Below are 21122 nucleotides of genomic sequence, written 5' to 3' on the forward strand. Positions count from 1 at the left end.
TCAAATCAAGTGACACCAGATAATTCACATTATGGGATGGAAGATCTGATTCTGTGCAATTTGCTGTTGGACTTAACATGTAAGTGAGTAAATATGGAACAAAGTAGCTGAACTTTCAAATACACTACCATCATTGTTTACAGTCTCTTTATAATAATAATAATAATAATAATAATAATAATAATAATAATAATAATAATAATAATAATAATGATAGTAATAATTTATTTTAACAAGGTTACACAGGTAGTACATAACAAAATCTCCCTTGACGTCCTATAATAATAATAATAATAATAATAATAATAATAATAATAATAATAATAATATATCTTGAGAGGGTTTCTCATGTAGTAAATAACAAATATCCCTTGAGACCCTCTACTGGTCTAAAATCTACAAAAGAAATCTACAGCATGGACATAACAATATAATCAATAGAATATATACAATAGATTAATCATCAATTCAAGAGTAATCAAAGCTAGTATTTAGTATATCATTTTCTTTAAAATCAAAGATTTTCTTTCAAAACCTAACAGAGAGTAATTTGTCTACCCATGATTCTCTCTAAATGGTCCAAAAAGTAGTGCCAGTGAGTGGCTCTAAATCACAATCTGTTTGTTCACACAGGTGTGAACCAAACAAATTCAATATGGCCCGATTAGTCTGATTGCTAGAAATCATAATGAAAAATGAAAAAATTAATTATTATAATTATTTTTGTACAATAACTTCTAACAACTTAAACTAAATGCACTCAGAGGTCTCAGAGATTGGCACAGAAGAGGCTAAGGAGCCCAGATAAAAAAAACACCGACCTTGAATAGGTAACAGTGACCTTGAATACATAATAGCGTACTTTTGCATATGCAGAACCAGAGGATAATACACATTTTCAACACAAAGAAATCAGAAGTATTGGGCAACATGTCTGTGGCTTGAGGTGGGGGAAAATTGAATTAGCATATTTGAAGTACTTGGAAACAAAAATACATATATATATGTATATACATATATTAAAGCTGTCAGATTTATTTTGTTTTGCAAATTCAGCATTCACCTTAGTAAGTCTTGATTTTGAATGACTGATGGGCCAAATCTTGTAAATCCTTTCTGTTTACTAGCTTTGTTATGTTTATATTACCATTTTTTCATAGACGAAGTTTAGAAGAATCAACAATACTTGTGGTTTCATAAAAGTCATTTCTACCTGTCTGCAAGTAAGGAAACTACCTTAGTTATATGTTACTAATGCAGATTCAATGGCAAACAGCATAATATAATATGATATGATATGATATGATATGATATACTATACTATTACTATACTATACTATACTATACTATACTATACTATCCTATACTATACTATACTATACTATACTATACTATACTATACTATACTATACTATACTATACAGCCAGTTCTGCCTTTATATACTGTTACAGGAAAAAGGTCTTTGATTTTTGCTTGAAATAATAAGTTTGAACAGTGTGCACCTTGATCTGCCAGTGCATTAACTGATGGCAGATCTTGGTCAGTTCTGTTTATATCAAATCATGAAAAGTATAGAACAGTGTGGACTTGATCTATCAGTGCATTAACTGAAATCATATCTTAATCAATAATGTTTGTTGGAAATCATGTAAAGTATCAGCAGTGTGAACCTTTATCTGTCAGTGTATTAACTGATGGTAGGTCTTTGTTCTATGATATTTTTATCAAATCATGGTAGGTATAAACAATATGGGCCCTGATCTTTATGTGCATTAACTGATGACAGATCTTGGTCAATGCTGATTGTATCAAATCATGAGAGGTGTGAACACTGGACCTTGATCTGTCAGTGCACTAACTGATACCATATTTTGGACTACATTGTTTGCAGGTGAGCAAGTGTTATACTCATGCAGCTATATATAGCGTACCTATTAATATTCTAATATTGCTTTCAGATGAGTGAACTGTTATTCTATAGTGTTCTTTGGTTGTTCTTGTTGTTTTGGATTTGTTGCCTTTTCTCAATGCAAGATACGCTGTACATGGCAGCCAGTATAACTGGTGGAGGAAGACCCCAAGAAAATCTGGTAAGAACCACTGACCCATGGGAAGCTGCTGGCAAGCTTTCTCATGAACCCACATTTGCCAAGCTTGAGACTTGAACCCATACAGACATGTGTGAGATGGCAGTTATTCATAAAGGCCAGCATTTTAGACCACTCTGCCACCTGGAGACCCCTATAATGTGGTTCTGTAGAGTATAGTGCCAGAGTCAAAGGCAGGGGCACTTTCCTGCATCATACAGCATGTTCTGAGGACAGTATCCAAAGAAAAATGCAATAACTGATTAAATATATCACACGATATCATGTGATATCATACAACTCTGAGGTATAGTAAGTGCATCTGATGCAGCATGTATAATTCCTGATATCATGTATAGCATCTCATGATGAAAGAAGAATGTGTACTGGAATTTAAAGAAAAGATTCATGTAGTCAGCCAATCAGGACTCTAGAATTTATCAGGAAGTGTATTAAGTGACTGCTGGGCCTTCTCCTTTCTGGTGCATGTCAGATGTTAATAATTTACAATTTACCAGATACACAGAATTGTGTGCACAAAAATACTGCTGTATTATATATGAACATGAATGTAGATGAGTTTTCTTGCCAGATACAGTGTTATTCATGGCGTAGAGTTTAGACTTGGTGATTTAAAAATAATGACTTCTGTTCACTCACGCAGCATGCACAAAACATTAGCTGTGTGAGGCTCATTTGTCACAAGTTCTCTGGCCATGAATTTGACCATGACCATAGAACTTATAATGTCAAATTTCTTTTTGGATGAGTCTTGTCCAGAAGATGTCCACTTTATGGAAGCACTCTTCATCTGAAGAGGTATGTGAAAATGAAAACCTGTATTCTTTCTTGTTATCCATTATATGTGACTGACTTGTTTTAGAGGGTAATTGTTTCAGGTCAGACATGATTTCATTGCTGAACAAACAGTCAAATGAAATTTTCCATTGTGTGTATTAAACAATGAGAAACATTCAAGTTTTTTTTAGTCCAATGGGATTATTTTTATTTTATATATATATATGGTTTTGGACCTAAAAATCAAAGCCATTATATGTGTGACAATCTAATGCACCATCATACTTGTTGATGAACAATACACTGATCATATTTGTTGATAATTCCATATTTCATTAATCATATCTGTTGATAAATCCATGCACTGATTTTATTGATTGCAGACAATTTAAATTTGCAATATTTGTTAACTGCATCCACTGAGGTGTGATGCCATTTTGTTATATTATAGTCTAGTTTATGAGAGATGGAAATAAGGGTGTAAGGGTGTCAGAGATTCAACCATCATTAATTTGCATTAACATCTTATCAACTTACTAGATTTACATGTCTTTGCTAGATCAAGACCCACCTGGTTTCATACATCTGAGGTCAGTGCTGGTAAACTTATAATATCATATTTCCTGCCATGTACAGGATGATACAGGCAGTTTCTTGAAATATTTGCCTTTCAAAACATCAAGTAAATGTTATAAGCAGGCTAAACAACTGGACAAACATAACCATATAATGTTACAGCACCAATGTACAAAGTAACTTAAGCCTGTATAATGTGTCACAGAATTAGGCAAAGAAATAACTTGGTTTTGTCTGAAAACAATTAGACTATTTCTCGTTGTACATGCGTACAACGTTATATAGGGTGAATGTGTTTTTCCAGGTAAGCGACTGTATTAACATGTACCTAGCCACAGATTACTTGTGTCGGGTATCATGACTAACATGAGGTGCACGGGTATTCTACCCCGACTTGTACTCACTCTCCTATGGATTTAAGTAAGACGAATCACGAAAAACCACACTGGTCATTTTTTGGATCACGTCAAGGGATATACACTCTCCTTTATTCTCCAGCCATAGGGGTAAGTGTTAAATTTACATTCTATTTATTTGATAGGCGAAGCTTATTTGGTTTGTACTGTGGTATCGCATAATAATGTGTTTTACAATGCAGATTTTTAAAAGTAATATCATGTATATAGAAATTATGCATACACTATTATGTCCCATTTGGTTTTATTATAGCTGCGTATGTGAATCTGTAGCTGTGTCTGTGCATCTGTGTGTCTGTGTTGGCAGCTGTGTCTGTGTTGGCAGTAGCTGTGTCTGTGTTGGAAGCTGTTTCTGTATTGGAAGATGATTCTGACTGTGTTCGTAGCTGACTGTTATAGTAGCTGACTATTATGGTAGCTGACCATGTCTGTAGCCGTGAATGAATATGAAATATTATAGTGAATATAACTAGAGCGGTCTGAAGCTGTATGAAGCCGTCTAAAGTTTCATGGAGTCATCTGGAGCTTCCAGAACAATTCTGTCTGTTGTGATAGCATTGTTGTGAATCTTAGTCATGATAAGATTATTGTGAATCTTAGTCATGATAAGATTGTTTTGAATCTTTAATTGTGTCAAAGATTATTGTGAATCTTTAGTTGTTTCAAGATTATTTTGAATCTTTATGTGTGCCAAAGATTATTTTGAATCTTAAGTTGTTTCAAAGACTATTTTTCTTTTAATCTTTATAATTTTGTTCTTGTTGAACAACATACTCTTTAAGGGGTAAGTGCAGTCCATGAGGGTTCTTGGATCTGCACTTCATTTTATTCAATATTTGTTTTGTTTATTTTCAATTGTATTTTTACATCATATATTTATCATTATTAACTCATTCATAAATTTCCATCTTTCTTACATTGTGTTTGGCTTGTTCATTTCATCCAAAAACCAACTCGGTTACAATTCTGTGACATAATGCATCTTGAGAAAAGCTCAGGATTAAGACAGCAACTTAAGCCTGTATAATGCATCTTGAGAAAAGCTCAGGATTAAGACAGCAACTTAAGCCTGTATAATGCATCTTGAGAAAAGCTCAGGATTAAGACAGCAACTTAAGCCTGTATAATGCATCTTGAGAAAAGCTCAGGATTAAGACAGCAACTTAAGCCTGTACAATGCATCTTGAGAAAAGCTCAGGATTAAGACAGCAACTTAAGCCTGTACAATGCATCTTGAGAAAAGCTCAGGATTAAGACAGCAACTTAAGCCTGTATAATGCATCTTGAGAAAAGCTCAGGATTAAGACAGCAACTTAAGCCTGTATAATGCATCTTGAGAAAAGCTCAGGATTAAGACAGCAACTTAAGCCTGTATAATGCATCTTTAGAAAAGCTCAGGATTAAGACAGCATAAAAGTAATCTGTTATTAGCCCTTAAAAAAATAACGTGTGTGTTTCTGGTCAGCCAGCCATCCCTGTTTCTCACTGATAACCTTAGCACATTTTCCCACAAGATAAAAAAAATCACATCAAATATATATAATGTTAAAATAAAAATTCCATAATTTTAAAACCAGTCAAATAGGGAATACATATTTGTTTGTCTTGCAATTTAATTTGTACCCTTCTCCTTGTATCCTTCTCCAAAAAGATAAACCAAGCTAATGAAATCTATAGTGTCCATTCTAGTAATGAACTAATACAAATTAATAAATCATTATAGCAAAGTATTTAAAATATCTGCATGAAAATTTAATGTCTGAAAAATTACCGGACTCATCAATAAATCCCACTCCAAGAACGGACAGCTCCAGAGTGACCTCTGTAGCACGAGATGCTCTAGAACTGGCAACAAAGACTGAATCTTCTTTTCCACCAAGATGAAGCTCCTTCTTTGATGAACCTGAAGTTAGAATCCAAGCATTATTTTATTCAACACTGCAATGCATCACTGCTAACTGTATATATTCACTTATAAGTTGATGTCATGTTACTGAAAACTTTATTCATACTGAGATGGGGTCTTCTTGTAAGCATAACAGAGAGAAAATCTGATAAATCTAAGTGTAATATTGGAAACTCTATATGTCTACAATATGTAAAACATACTGTCAACTCAAATATTTGTACATTTTAATTCCACTATTCCCATCCAGAAAATTAAAATGTATAGATGTTATACATTGTGTTTATCCAACTCATTTCGGTTTTCATTAAACAATACAAGTACTTGCATGTACATTTATTAGAATTTTAACAATCTAACAATATAAAATATTATCCACCACAAGCTGAATGTTATTTACCATGGGTGTTTACTAGTAAGTATATTTATTTCATTTTTGTTTAAGTCTAAAAACCAGTATATGTATTATATTGTGTGCTTGCTGTATAAACATTATTTGTGCACGATCCAATAAAAGTATTGACTTAATATGAAATTTCGTTTTACATCAGGAAGATCTAATTTCCATGTTTTGATTTGATTTGTGTTTGCTTTTATCATGAGACATTTCTAATTGCCAAGTGAAATTTCTTAAGTTATCTGCCAGTGAAAGTGGGATGATAAATCCCTGCTTGCAAAGGCAGCAACCCTTTTCTTTTTTCCAGCTGACAACCCTTTTGATGGAGGTGCAAATGTGATACATGTTCAGTGCTCAAGTATAGTTCTGTATTCAATTAACTGTGGGTGCTTCTTTAGAGCAATTTTACAACTCCCTGTATATGTCTGACCACAATCTGTCACTTCCATGTAAATGCAGCACCCACTTTGTTTTCACAGGTAATAATCCTTTAATCAAGTTATTAATCTGATACTGGTTCTATGCCAAGTAGAGTCCTATATTCAGGTAAATGTGGGTGCCTATTTTAACTCCCTATGATCATTCTGCACAATAAATACCTATTCAGCTGTAGCTATCGTTAAAGGAGAGTTCACAGACTGCATGATCAAAGTCAGTTACATAGCCTCAGCTTAGTCTCCACATAAAAAGTGGCTCATATTTCTGAACTGTCAGTGTTTCTGTCAGTTACTGGGTACCTTGTCACTAAGGATATTGTACACTGTAAATCGTTAAACTTTGGTATTTTCACCAATGTGGAAAAAAAGTAACATTTATCATGATTGTTGTTGTAGGGTTTAACACCATTTTTCAGCACAAGATAGGCTATACATGGCAGTCGGTATAAATGGTGGAGGAAGATCCCTTGAAAACCCCAGAATGAACCATCAACACGAAAAGCTACTGGTCTGGTTTCAGAGTAATATAAAGCACTTTAAGTCTATACTCAAACCATTTGCTTGAGTTTTTACTTTCATTTCATCCAGTTAGATTCATGGGCCACAAATCACCAACATTACTCAACCAGATTTTAAATGTTTGATTAGTCAAAATTTAGTCAGACTTAACTTTCATCCAGTCAGATTACTGGATTAAAGTCTTAAGATTAAGTCCTGACTTAAGTTATATTGGTAAAATCTGTTCCAGTGATACTAAACTAAGCTTCTGTGACACTATAAAGTGGTTTGGTTAACTGAGAGTCCTGTCCAATTTTACCACATTACATGAACAAATTAAACCATTATAGCTTCCAAATCTTTGACATAATTTTCTTGAAATTTTCACTTAAAAAAAATATTATGTTCTAATAAAGTAGTACAATTTTCAAACAAAATGCCATCCTGACTAATGAGTTATCCAGGATGTATTCTATAAGTGAAAATTTTTGGTTGCAAATTCCAAATTCCATCTGAAACAAAAAAGCAGGGAATTTGCTAAATATTGGAGGAAAGAAATAAATATATGAAAAGATAAAGCTCAGGCTTGAAATGTGATTTTTTTAACATTTGATTTTTTAGCATGATTTAAAAAAAAATCAGCATGAATCTTGCAATTGCTTATCTTAAATGGGACCCTTTGTTATCTATTTATATCTAAATTACTACTGCAGAAAGTCTTTTAGTAACTTTAAAAGCAGCCTCATTCTACTGAATTGTCATCATAGGGATAGAACTGTACAGTTCTTCCTGAAAATAACGCTTCTCAATGGATCTTTAAAAGCACACCATAAAGTCACCTTATATTAGGAATGTCCAGTATCAAGTCTGCAATCATACAGACAACAGAATCCAAGGCCCTGCTGTGTCGCATGAGGAACTATGCTGAACTACCATCTATACTGCTCATAAGTCAGGTCTATGTTCAAACTGCATAGACCCTGATCTGCTGTTGCATAATGCACCAGCAGCTCTGAGTCTGTGCAGTTTGTTAGGAGTAATCAATAGAACATAAAACATGGACCCCAACTTGCATGCGTATTATTTGATGGTAGATCAGGATCTATGTTGCTTGCAACTGGATTTGACTTATAAGCGATGCTTGATAGTAAGGGGCCACTGTATTCTGTCCCATTTTTTCTCCATCATTCTCTCACAATCCACTAATAAAAAAAATAAACAAGGCCATCCCACAAATACAGACAGTCATGTATCCATACCTTGCCGTTGTGACATGCGACTAACCACTTCCTCTTCTCTCTCTTTCGTCCAGTCATCTATCACAATCTGAAGCAACTCCAGGTGTGAAATAGCTTTATTGATGCATGGAGAAGTTACTTTTGTCAGCTCACAGCTCCGCCGCCGAAACAGCTGAGGGATTTTAGGCCAATTATCAGGAAGTGGATAAACCATGTCTGGAAAATAAACCCTTTCAAATATGAAGCATGAATTATCAGACTGTCAATGGCAGAAAACTGTTGAAAACCAAAATCTGGTCACAAAACGAATGGATTTGTTTTATCAAACAGTAACATGAAATGCTCATTTTAAAATCAAATATTCTCATATTGTAAGTGGCTAAAATTATCTACTACAATGGATATGAACAGAAAATGCAGGATGAAAGTCACACATGGTTCCCTAAGATCTATTGGATAAAGTCCACACATAACTCCACTGTAAATGCAAAAGCATGATTCAACTGTAATAGAATCTATTCAAATGTTTATAAAATTTTAAACTCATCTGCGCTAACTATGTGTCCTATAGCCCTCAATTTCTTCTTGACTAAGTAATCGTCATAGGTACATTTCACGAATTAATATGTGTGTGTTTTTGTATTTTAACATTGCTTTAACAACTAGAGTCAAATTTCTATGGTGTCTGCAGTTTGGAAGTTTATAGTGAGATCTAGCACTGGGCACTGTGCCACAGACATGTAGCATCTTGCCCCACCCAGTTTCATTATCCTGACACCAGGATGACAAGTCCATAAACTAAAATCTTGATGCTGAGCACAAAGCAAGGCAGTCGCTAGTACCATTGTTACAAGTCTCTGGTATGACTTGGTCTGAGTTCGAATCCATGACCTCCTGCATCTGAAGTGGATGCTCTAATCACTAAGAACACCAGAGTAGTTGTATTAATATGAACTTTTCAATACTACTCATGTATCGTAACATAAAATTTTCAATACTTTTTATGCATACTAACATATAAATTTTCAATACCACACATGTATAATAACATAAAGTTTTCAATATTACTCATGTATAATAACATACAATTTTCAATATTATGAATGTAAAATAACATAAAATTATCAATAATACTCACACGTAATAAACAAAATTTTCATTACTACTCATGTATAATAACCTAAAATTTTCAGTAATACTTATGAATAATAACATTAATTTTGAATACTACATGTGTATAATTACATGAACAAATTTCAATACTACTCATATATAATAACATAAAATTTTCAATGCTACTCGTATATAATAACATAATACAATTTTTGTTACTTTTCCTGTATAATAACACACCGACAAATAAAGGTTAATAAGCATAATGACCATGCTATCTGGTTCCAATTCATGTCATTAACGTAATGTAAACAAACTTGGATAATCTATTTTATCAGGACTCCATTTCATGTCATCAAAAACATGTATTAAAACTTGGCTAATCTATTTTGTCAGATGATAATGACAATCTTACATCACATCTACATAAAATGTATTAAACTTTGTGACCAAAGTGAATGTCTTGCTAAGTAAAACATAGATTAAAATAATTCCAATTTGTTTCACACATTTCATATCAACTATTAGCATTCTTGTAAGCCTTTATATGTATCTAGATCACCATTATGTAGATAAATCTGTCTCAAATAAGTCTGAAAATCAGCCTGTTACTGTTTTATGGTCATATAAATAGTATACCTGCAGTTTCTGCTGCCTCGGATTCTGCTAAACTGGCTTCATCAACATCTTGGACTGAATTGGGACCCTTGCCATTGGTTTGGGAAAGTGCTTTACCTGCTGCATCAATGGAGAAAACAAAATTTGCATCCAAAAAGTGATCATCCAAACAAAATTTATCCTGACCTGAAACGCATTTGGCATAATTTGGTATCCTCCCAAACAGAAATGTTATTTTCAGTTAAAATTATGTATCCAGCAAAATTTGATCTTGATTTATGTTATGCTAATTGAAGGTTCTAGCAGGAGGTTGCTCAGCTGCCTTACATTTTCCTAAAGCCAAATGCAAAAGCAGTTGACCAAGAAATCTTGAGTTGGTTGTACCAATATACTTTCTGCATACATTTTTCCCCAATTACGTTATCTGAACAGATTATAAAACAATTTTTGCAAGGATTAGCTTTTAGTGTATCTGCATCAATATATTTGATGGCAAATCAGCATCATTTATCCAATAATAAAAGGTCCCTATCCCATAATGCTTTCTGTCAAAGATGGTTGAATTATTTTTTTTATATAAAGTTGTTTACATGTTTTTCTATTTTGATATTGGATGACAGATCAGCATCATTTATACCAATCCAAAAGCTCTTTATGCCCAGATGCTTTCTGCAAATTTGGTCAAATTATGTTGATTGTTTTTGATACAAAGTTCTTTACAGGTTTATCTCATTTTAATAAAGGTGGCCATATCTGAAAGCAAATGAACAAAATTTGCACACAACAATAAAGCAATTATTGTATGGATGCTTTCTGTCAAATTTAGTCAAATTTTGTATAGTGGCTTTGGCAAAGTCATCATATAAAGTTTGTTCTATTTTTAGTAACAGCAGATATGTCTGATGATGGATCAACATTATGTAAAAATTTGAATGGCCTTTGTGTCAGAATATCTTATTTCTATCATGGTGCAATTCAGCTGAGAAGTTTTTGAGAAGTAATTTTAAGCTTTTTCTTTTTCTAGTAATGGTGACCATATTTGATGGCAAAGAGGCATCACTTATCTGAATTTTAATTCACTGCATGTCTACATGCTTTTAGACAAATACAGTCAAGTTCTATTGAGTGGTTGGTGAGAAAAAACCATTTAGTAATAATGGCCAGGTGGCCTATTTCAAGGTAGACTAGTAGGCTGTTTATATAATTTTAAAATTGTGTCATGTCACGATGCTTTTTAACAATATTGGTGAAATTCTTTTGAGAGATTTTTAAAAGTAATTTTTATTTTAGTAAAATTGGCCATATTTGCACCACCTTGGAAAATCTGTATGCCAGGATGCTTCCTAATAAATCTGGTTCAATCATGGTCTGGTGATTTTTGAGAAGAAGCTGAAAATGGTAGCTGCTAATGGATGCAAGACAGATGAAACTTGACTGGACAAAGTGAGAAGCACAATGGATGCATAAGCATACCTGAAGCTATGGATAGGTGAGTTAAAAACTTATTAGTATACCATATACCAGTTTGTGTCCTATTAATGATTCAGATGTTGCTTTTGAAAGTAACTTTAGAGAAGTGCTGGCAAAAGCCATAGTAACTGGAAGAAAAACAATAATAATGGATGGAGGTTACATACCCTGCAGGGAAATCAACAAATGACTGCATGAGATGGAAACAAGTATATTTCCAATTTGCGATTCTGTAACCATTGCATCTGATATTTAAAACCATGATAAAACTTCATTTTTTAGTAAGCATCATCAATTAGGACACCAGTAGTTAATATTGTTACTCAGTAAAACATCACGCTACTTTTTAAAATATCACGTTTCTTGTACCACACAATGAAAAATATCTGGTATTAATGTAGTTGTTGCTGTTGTAGGGTTTAATGCCATTTTTCAGCACAAAATAGGCTATACATGGTGGCCAGTATAAATGGTGGAGGAAAAATCAGATTGATAATAGTTAATAATTTTTACTTGGATTGATTAATCATTGTAATCATGCAGATTTTGGTTAACTAACATTATCCCTATTTCTGCATCTGGAACCTGCCATTTTCTCATCTGGACTATTATTTTCTGAAGACTGTGTCCGAACCTCTTATGTAATAAAAAAAAGAACTATCAAGTTCTCTGATAAAAAGTTTTCATACAGCTACCTGAAGATGTTACTTGTAAAGCAGAAGTGTGGGACTCTGGAATGGCTTGCTCTTTCCTATGTTCATAGCTAGCAAATTTATTCCTATTTTGACTTGATATCACTCCTTGGATAGCTGGATCAACATCCTCCAATCTAACTACTTTAGATACTGACATTGTTCAGGCTGTCATCTGCAATGCATAAAGCACACAAATTATTGTCAATCGTAACACTTTTACAAGCATACCAATTTTTCAAATTTATTAAAGAAACTGAATTCACAAAAATATGGTTTGGCTTGTTAAGTAAGGTTTAACACGGTTTTTCAGCATATAAAAGGCTATAAATGGCAATCAGTATATCTGGAAGCTACTGGCAAGCTTTCTAACTTATCCAAATTGGTTAAGCTGAGACTCAAACTCATGCCGACAAAAATATGCAAGTGAATTGCACAGGTAATGCCTTAGACCATTCAGCCACCCAGTGCCCCTCCCCCATACTAAGTAACATGATGCAATGTAATACTGATGTCCAACATTAATTTTTACAACAATTTTATGATATCCGGCTGAGCTTAGATTAATGAATGTAAAATATCACTCACTGAGCATGGAGTCTACACCTACTTGTAACCCAGGACCAATATATATATATAATGATTTGTCCATGTCTTTTTATCTGCTGCCATTTTGATACAAAACTGGTCAACTTTATGTGACAAGATTCTGTTAGAACTATGGGTTTGGCATTGTATAAAAAGTGAAAATATATTATAGACATATGGAATGTACAGTGGTGAGAAACAACTACAATTTGTAAAGGTAGTAAGAAATAAACAACTATCCAGAGAATGACTCAAAGAGTTTGGAACTCCAAAAATATATAGAAGAGTTGAATTACAAAAAAGGCTTTTTTGGGGGGAGGGAGAACTGATTTTAATATTGGGATACCTACCCATTACTATTGCACAGCTTACTCTATTTTGCATCGAAAATCTTTGTCCATTTCATATGAATACATCCTCCCATAATGTGGAGAAGTGTCTTAAGACATGCTCCACTCATGCACCATGCATGAACATGTTCAAAACAGTAATCTTTTTCATAGATGACAATTATGCCAGGACACCACAGTGAGGTGGAAGTAGGGCATTCGAGAATAGTGATGGGTAAGTATTGCACGATTTAACAGCAAAAAACTACAGTTTAATAGCAGAAATATCTTACAGTGGGGGTGGTGATGTTATAAACTGATCTAAAACAGAGAGCAATAGAATGTACTCACCATCTGAGGCAGAGTTCACTTTACAGAATGTTGCTGTCCCTCTGAGCCACAAGTTGTGCCACAATAATGAATCACGGAGAAAAAATTCACTTTTGTCATTTTAACGAGAGGAGGTTGTAGAACGTAATATGGGATCAATGCTGCCTTCATGATTTCTTCATGTAAGAATGATTAAGATGCACCTACAAGGAGGCATTGATTGTTTGAACCTTATGGGATTTTAGTTTCATAAAAGAAAGGTCTGTGTTTCATAAAAGAAAGGTCTGTATTGTTATATTGGTAAGGTACAGATAGGCGCATTGATTGTGGTGTCAATCGACCATTTGATAGTGGAAGCTGAAATATCAAACAGAGCCCTTAATAGGAAGGAAAAGATGTTTCCTACCCTTCCTTTTCCCTTTTGAGGCATTACAATAGATATGTAGTGCAATAGCTGGGCATGAATGCCTCAAACAACTTGGCTACCTGGGGTCACTGTCTCATCTGTAAACCTTTACTGTTTTCTAGAAGCAATGGAGACACACACAATAACAATGTGATGCAAGTCACACAAATAATTAATAATATACAATGGTGAAAAAGCAAAAACACAGAATTGATGTTTAATCAATTAATTTTTAAAAAAGAAACATCAGTTTCTACTCAGTTATGGTAAGGCATCTGTTGCATTATTTATTAGCACAAAAGACTTAACCATAACTGATTGTATATTGATATGAGAGGGGTGGGATAAGACTTGGTAAACTAAGTGGTCCCTTCTAGAACTAACTACTAAATGGAGGCAGGGGTTAACAGCACATAAACAGAATATAAAACAAATGGATGTAGCACTGAGATATAATGTTATTGAAGGAAAGACAACAATGTGGTAAAACACTTGCAATAAGCAATTTATCTCTGGTCATGATTTATGACACATCTTTTAACATGGCATCCTTGCAAAGATGACTGTCCTGTTCATAAGCATGTGAGGAGCACAAGTGGATCATATGTTATTGACAATTCTCCACTCAGTGTGAGGATGTCTTGACATCCATTGAATGAGGTTAGACATATAAAATATTGCTCCTATTAAATTCTTCAATTACGCTAAGTCAGTACAGATAAGATTTATCTAAAGACTACCAAATTCCAACAGAAGGTTCTGCATTCAACTTACATTTTAAAAAATTACATTGTAAATGAGAAAACAATCATTTTTGCAGACACCTGTGGACACATGAAAATATCTATCATACCAAAAGATGACATTTTAATCTAGGTTTAATTTAATACTAATTTTAAATTACAATTTTAATGAAATACTAATTTTGGCTGGTTGAAGCCCATGGTCACTGTTGCATGACAATAATGACTGGCAGGAAACAGCTTATCAGACCACCATCTTTACCTGTTAAGCTGAAAATAATTAACCTGTCACTATTGTCATGATAATCATGACAACCTTTTATCATATATAAAATCAAATTGTTACTTTTGACAATGACTCTGCTCCATTTCCTCAATATGATAATTGCTAATAAAAGTGCTGTTAAGTATTAAAGAACCTGAAATATTTTGATTATATGAATTTGTATCTGATACTTGTGATATCATGATTACCAGCATATGAATTTGAATATGACACCTGTGATATTATGATTACTGGTATATGAATTTCAATATGACACCTGTGATATTATGATTACTGGTATATGAATTTGAATAGGACACCTGTGATATTATGATTACTGGTATATAAATCTGAATATTATTATCACTAGTATATAAATTTGAATAGGACACATGTGATATCATGATTACCAGTATAAGAATTCGAATATGACACCAGTGATATTATGATTACTGGTATATGAATTTGAATAGGACACCTCTGATATTTTGATTACTGGTATATGAATATAATATGTGATATTATGATTACTGGTATATGAATATGACATCTGTGATATTATGATTACTGGTATATGAATCTGAATAGGACACCTGTGATATTATAATTACCAGCATATGAATTTAAATACGACACCTGTGATATTATGATTACCTGTATATAAATTTGAATATAACACCTGTGATATTATGACTACCAGTATATGAATTTGAATATGACACCTGTGATATTATGATTACTGGTATATTAATATGACATCTGTCATATTATGATTACCAGTATATGAATTCAGATATGTCACCTGTGACATTCTGATTACCAGCATATGAATTTGAATATGACACCGTGATATTATGATTACTGGTATATGAATATGACATCTGTGATATTATGACTACCAGCATATGAATTCAAATATGTCACCTATGACATTATGATTATATGAATCTGTATATGATATTTAGTGATAGTCACTATTGTGTAGGAGTGTAAGACCTGAATTTTCCAAACAAATGCAAGTGTAGCAACAATTTATTTTATATCTCAACCTAAGCAGTGACTGTATTAGTCGGTCATCCATTGGGACTGCTCCGGTGGCCTTGTGGTTAGAGTATCTGCCTAGGATGTGGGAGGTTGTGGGTTCGATCCCTGGCCGAGTCATATTAAAGACTTACAAAATGGTGCTAACAGCTGCCTTGCCTGGCGCTCAGCATTAAGAGTTAGTGATAGGACTGGTCGGCCTGATGTCAGAATAATATGACTGGGTAAGACATCATGCTACATGTCTGCAGCATGATGCCCCAGTGCTAGACATCACTATGAACTGCTACACTGCAGACATTGTAGTGATATGACCTAAAAACTGTTAAATCTCCTTTACAAAATTCAAATCACACACACAGTCATCCATTGGAACTTGCAAAAAATAAATATCAGATTTACAGCTCCACAAAGCTAATTTACAGCTCACAATCTGTTGCAGTGAAGAATGAGAATTTAAAATTAAGAACAACCAAGAATGAGGATTGAGAATTAAGAACAACCTATATTTTTATTTTCCTGGGGCAAGGCACAAGCAATTGCTCAAGAATGACCTAGATGGTGGAAGATAGTTGCAGCCTTATGCCTCAGATGGGATGAAGAGGACTATAGTATAAGTCACATGGGTCATGTATGTGCATTTACTCATTTAAATTAAATATAAATTGTTCTTTTAAAACTGAACACTATTTTGCTTTAACCAAAGTCTATTCAAGCCTGATTACTGAATGCTCTTCACCTTTATTGTCACCAAGAAACTTCCACGTTCCAAAGAAGAGCAAAATAGTCACAACTGAGTGAATTTTAGTACGAATTTGTTTATCACATTGCGTAGCTTTCATTTTGACATCACAGCACGCAATACTCAATCCAAATTGTATTGGATCACACCTTTAGGTTCATTTTGTCCAAATATATCTACGTACTTTAACACTGATTTTGCTGTATGCACCTAACGGGGCATTTAAATAATGACCTTCAAAAGGAATATGGATGTAAACAAATCCAAATGAAGTAAATACTTGCCACTTAAAGGTATGTAGAATCAAATTCTAAAAATATGACACCCATTACTGAACTAGTCGGTGTTGAATGCCTACATGACCCTTGTGACTGTACTATAACTAACTATAAATAAATGCAACTCATAAGAAGAAATGATGGTGATGGAAAAGAGTTCAAATCCTTTAAATTTGTTCTTTTACATAAGCAATAGACTTAATTACGTTAAAGAAAGATTGAGCTCTAAATCATCTGGTCGTCAAATCAACATCAAAATACCCACAGTAATTCATGCTCTCTCCTCTACAGTATAGCTTATTTATCACGATGCAGTAGTGTACGATTTCTTTTTGGTTATTGTATCATCTTTGGTATATTTTCAAATAAGGTACAGATATACTTAACCTAAAACATAAAAAATTTCTTTCGGAACTCTTCGATGAAGAAACTTTAATATACGGCGACTTTCTAATAATTAAAGACGATGTTATAGATTTCAAGCCTCCATTTTGACGCCATACTTGTTTCCATGAGCGTAAATATACGGAAATTGCCGATTGGACTAAAAATCGTCCCCACGTGACAATGCATTTCAAAATGGCGCTGGGTCACAAAGCTATTGCATATTGTAATCGATAAAGAAACGACAGCAGTACACAAAACATGTTAAAATTAAGGTTTGAAGAGTATAGAAAACAAAAGTTCTCGAAACGATCGACGGAAAAACAGGAGGAATAGATCCCTGACAAATGCCGCCAAAATTGTGAGTTGAAGTTGATTAGAGTGCACCTGCAATCGGCAGACTGCTGTGAAATCTGATCAATTTTGTTTTTTGTTTGGGAGAACTAGTTATCCAATCACAAAGTAGTCTTTATGATGATTTTTAGCGAGTCAGTTATTTCGTATTTTTATGCCGTTTCTTGCAATATAGCTTTATAGATCAGAAATGTGAAATTGTCGAGTTGACTGTTGAAGACGTGTCTCTTAACAGTGTACACCAACCCCCACCACTACCTCCCCACCCTGAACAAAGTAAAGTCAAAGTTTTTGGCGTCATTACATATAAAATAATGAAAGTCTTGCTTGTCATTACAGCCTGTGTGATTAGCAGCTAGTACTATGTATTCTTTAAATCCCAACTTTACAAACAACACAGTAGTTTTTGCACACCATACCATTTGTTTGTACCACCTTAATAATTTTGAAAACAAAAGGCATCAGGGATATACAAATGCACACAACTTAGTAATTTCATTCATCAATTTATCATTTTTAACCTGTTTATCTGCAAGGCGTCAAAACACTGTCAACTTGGTGTGTCAAATCAAACTTTCTTTAGTAACATAAACATCGGGGCCCCGAGTGGCCGAGTGGTCTAAAGTGCTCTTCGTTACGGATCACTGCCATCTCACCTCTGTCTGCGGCGGTTCGAGTCTGAGATTCAGCCAATGTGGGTATGTGAGAAAGCTTGCCAGTAGCTTCTCGAGGGTCGGTGGTTCTTTCCGGGGTTTTCCCAGGTTCTTCCTCCACCATTAATACTGGCCGCCATGTATAGCCTATCGTGTGTTGAAAAATGGCGTTAAACCCAACAACAACAACAACAACATAATCATCATATTTGCATGGGCCAGTCATAGTCCTACAGGTAAGACCTTGACGCTGATATTTATGTTTTGGGCATCAGGGTCTTACTTCCTAACTAACAGCGCTGTGTAGTGTGTTTTGATGTCAACTAACATCGTAATGAAAGTCACATTTTCAGGAATGTTTCACATAACTGGCAACTAAAATAATGGTGCTTTTCTACAAAGTAAAGTCATAATGTTTTTGTCAGACTTTACTTACTCTGATGTCTTTTCCCCAATAAATTCAAATTCTCACAAAAGAAATGGACCTGTTTTAAAGTTTTGTTGGCCTACAGTTCAGTTGACTTGAAAGCTGGGAATGCCAAAATCGGGTTAAGTTGAAATATTATTCTTTAACGAAATGAATAAAAATAGGAACTGTAAAGTAACGTTTCGTTTTGTTCAAGAAACATATCCACCACATGAACCTACTTATACATACTTCAGCATACCTCGCTACCATCGCATTGCAACAAATTCAAATGTATGTCAATGGAACATGAAAATGCATCCATTTGCTGTGTCATATTTTCATTCCACCAGGATAAAGACAGCACAGTAAGTATATTAATTACACATAAATTAGTGGAAGGGTGTTGATATATGTTGCCAAATGTGTGAAATATTCCTGAAACTTTGACTACTCATTTCAGTGTCATAGTAAGACATAACACTTAAACAAAACCAACATGTGCTATGTCTTATCAGAAGTCTCGCTAGGATTTTAAAACTAGGAGTCCAGGACTCCCATTTTGTTAAAAATAGGAGTCCCACCATCAAAAGTTGCAGTCCCTTCCTTAATACAGTATCAACACAGATGTGAGTGCATCTAATTTTAGACAGAGAGGTTTTCGTAATATAATCACTCGCTATAATATAGCTTCATTACAACAGTCCATTGACAGGATTGCAGGTTTATGGTTTATTTATTTGTATACATACTTGTAGTAATTTTAGGCAAATAAATAGTATCTGATCTGCTGTTTTTTTCTCGTATTTTCACAAATACGTGTCAAGTCAGAAAACAGTTTAGACCTTAAAGCACATCTCACGAATTCCACAACATAGCATTGTCCCATACGTTTCTGACTTACATAATTTGCATTTAAAGTTAAATCTTTAATAAAATAATACCTAGGCTTTGGTTTCAATGATTTGTATATTTTTTTTGAATATATTTGCCCTATGATTTAAGAAAACAATCTAATAAACTGGTACATCCCAGACTTAGCATTGTCCGCCATTATTTCCTGTTGAGCCTAGTTCACTTACAGTTTTAGACTAATTTTATGATGAACTAGTGTATAAGAAGCAGTTAATATATATCCAGATCACTAATTCTGATCTTAAAACACAAGTTTGTATGTTTTATCGTCAAAGGATAGCATGCAGGAAATTGATAGTTGCTACCTTACTCGGAAAAGGGTTAATGGTTAATCAGCAATTAAAACATAATGCTTGTGAATGGGCAAGAGTTTATTTGTCAACGTATTTGATTTAAAAACTAGGCCTGGCTACCGATGCCTTGAAGAATACATTTCGCTACAATACTAGGACTAACCGGGCTAAGGCGAGGGGCATTTAAAAAAAATATGGTATGGTCATTCAATGTACCTCTTAAATAATCACAGGGCGAAGTCGTTTTTGCTTTTCTAACAGAACAAGGCGAAGTTTACATTTTTAGGCGACTTGTCACCCACTTACGAATGGCATTTTGTCTAAGTCTCAACATGCCTTGATTCTTAGGTCACGTGCATTGCTTATTCCGCTACATTCAGAAATGAACACAATAACGAAAGCTAAAGCTGTTTATTTGATGTACTTTTATAAATGACCACATGTTCATCTCTGGGTCTTTCTGCCTCTGAATTCAATCACTGCAAATATCTACATTTTCCCACGTGGCCGCCAGTCAGAGCCTTTGAACTTGCCGCCCATGTATTGCATCGTGTTCTTTTTTATGTAATCTTATAAAATGGTAACATGTATGTGTCAAGGAGTCTTTCAGTCACTGAATTCTGTCATTGTAAATATCAGCACAGCTAATTGATCAACACATTTTTCCCACAAAGCAGGTGGCAGAAGCAGGACTGGCAATTTTGCTGCACACCTATTTACATGTGTATGGAGGACTCCCGCCTCAGTGATTTTCTGCGTCCCAGATGAAAAATTGGCATCCAAATACGCGTAATTAAGCATTTCCAAGATATCTGCTTACATTGTAGGTCAGTGTTTCCAAGCAACAGATGTGATGCAGTTCACTATCTTTGATGAATACAAGAGTTCCTCCTTTTTATTTATTCAGTTTGTTGTGGAAATGTTAAAACTGAACAATTCAAATAATGGACATAGAAGACAGTTTTTATTTGAATGAACTGTTATAGAGACCAGAAATGGATAGTGTACAGTCTGTCTGTCAGCTTGTTTACTTCAAGAGTTTCCATTTTGCTTGAAACACTAATAAGTTGAAAGTGTTTGGGACCCCCTGGTGCCAGTCAGGTTAGAAATTAATTGATGAATGTAATGAGCAAGTTTTTTTTCATTTA

At 34.1% G+C, this 21122-nt stretch overlaps 2 protein-coding genes across 3 annotated transcripts in view; one reads left to right on the forward strand and one right to left on the reverse strand.

Moving 5' to 3' along the window:
• Positions 1-17465, reverse strand: part of LOC149807491 (coiled-coil domain-containing protein 178-like) — an 83741-nt gene extending 66276 nt beyond the window's left edge. For both annotated transcript variants that reach the window (XM_089967133.1, XM_089967123.1), the window contains exons 1-5: positions 17357-17465; positions 12251-12422; positions 10107-10205; positions 8376-8570; positions 5650-5781 (exon numbers count right to left, since the gene is read on the reverse strand). In XM_089967133.1, coding sequence (XP_089823259.1) covers positions 5650-5781; positions 8376-8570; positions 10107-10205; positions 12251-12407 — 583 coding nt within the window. In that variant the 5' untranslated portion in view covers positions 12408-12422; positions 17357-17465. The remainder of the gene's footprint in view (positions 1-5649; positions 5782-8375; positions 8571-10106; positions 10206-12250; positions 12423-17356) is intronic.
• A 78-nt stretch (positions 17466-17543) lies between these two features.
• The window catches only part of LOC149807492 (uncharacterized), an 80408-nt gene continuing 76829 nt past the window's right edge, over positions 17544-21122 (forward strand). Inside the window, exon 1 of the mRNA XM_089967161.1 lies at positions 17544-17714. The gene's annotated coding sequence lies outside the window, so the exon portion shown is untranslated. The remainder of the gene's footprint in view (positions 17715-21122) is intronic.

Source organism: Sinohyriopsis cumingii, chromosome 1 (assembly GCF_028554795.1).
Source record: "Sinohyriopsis cumingii isolate HCF-2022 chromosome 1, ASM2855479v2, whole genome shotgun sequence".
NCBI classification, from domain to species: Eukaryota; Metazoa; Mollusca; class Bivalvia; order Unionida; family Unionidae; genus Sinohyriopsis; species Sinohyriopsis cumingii.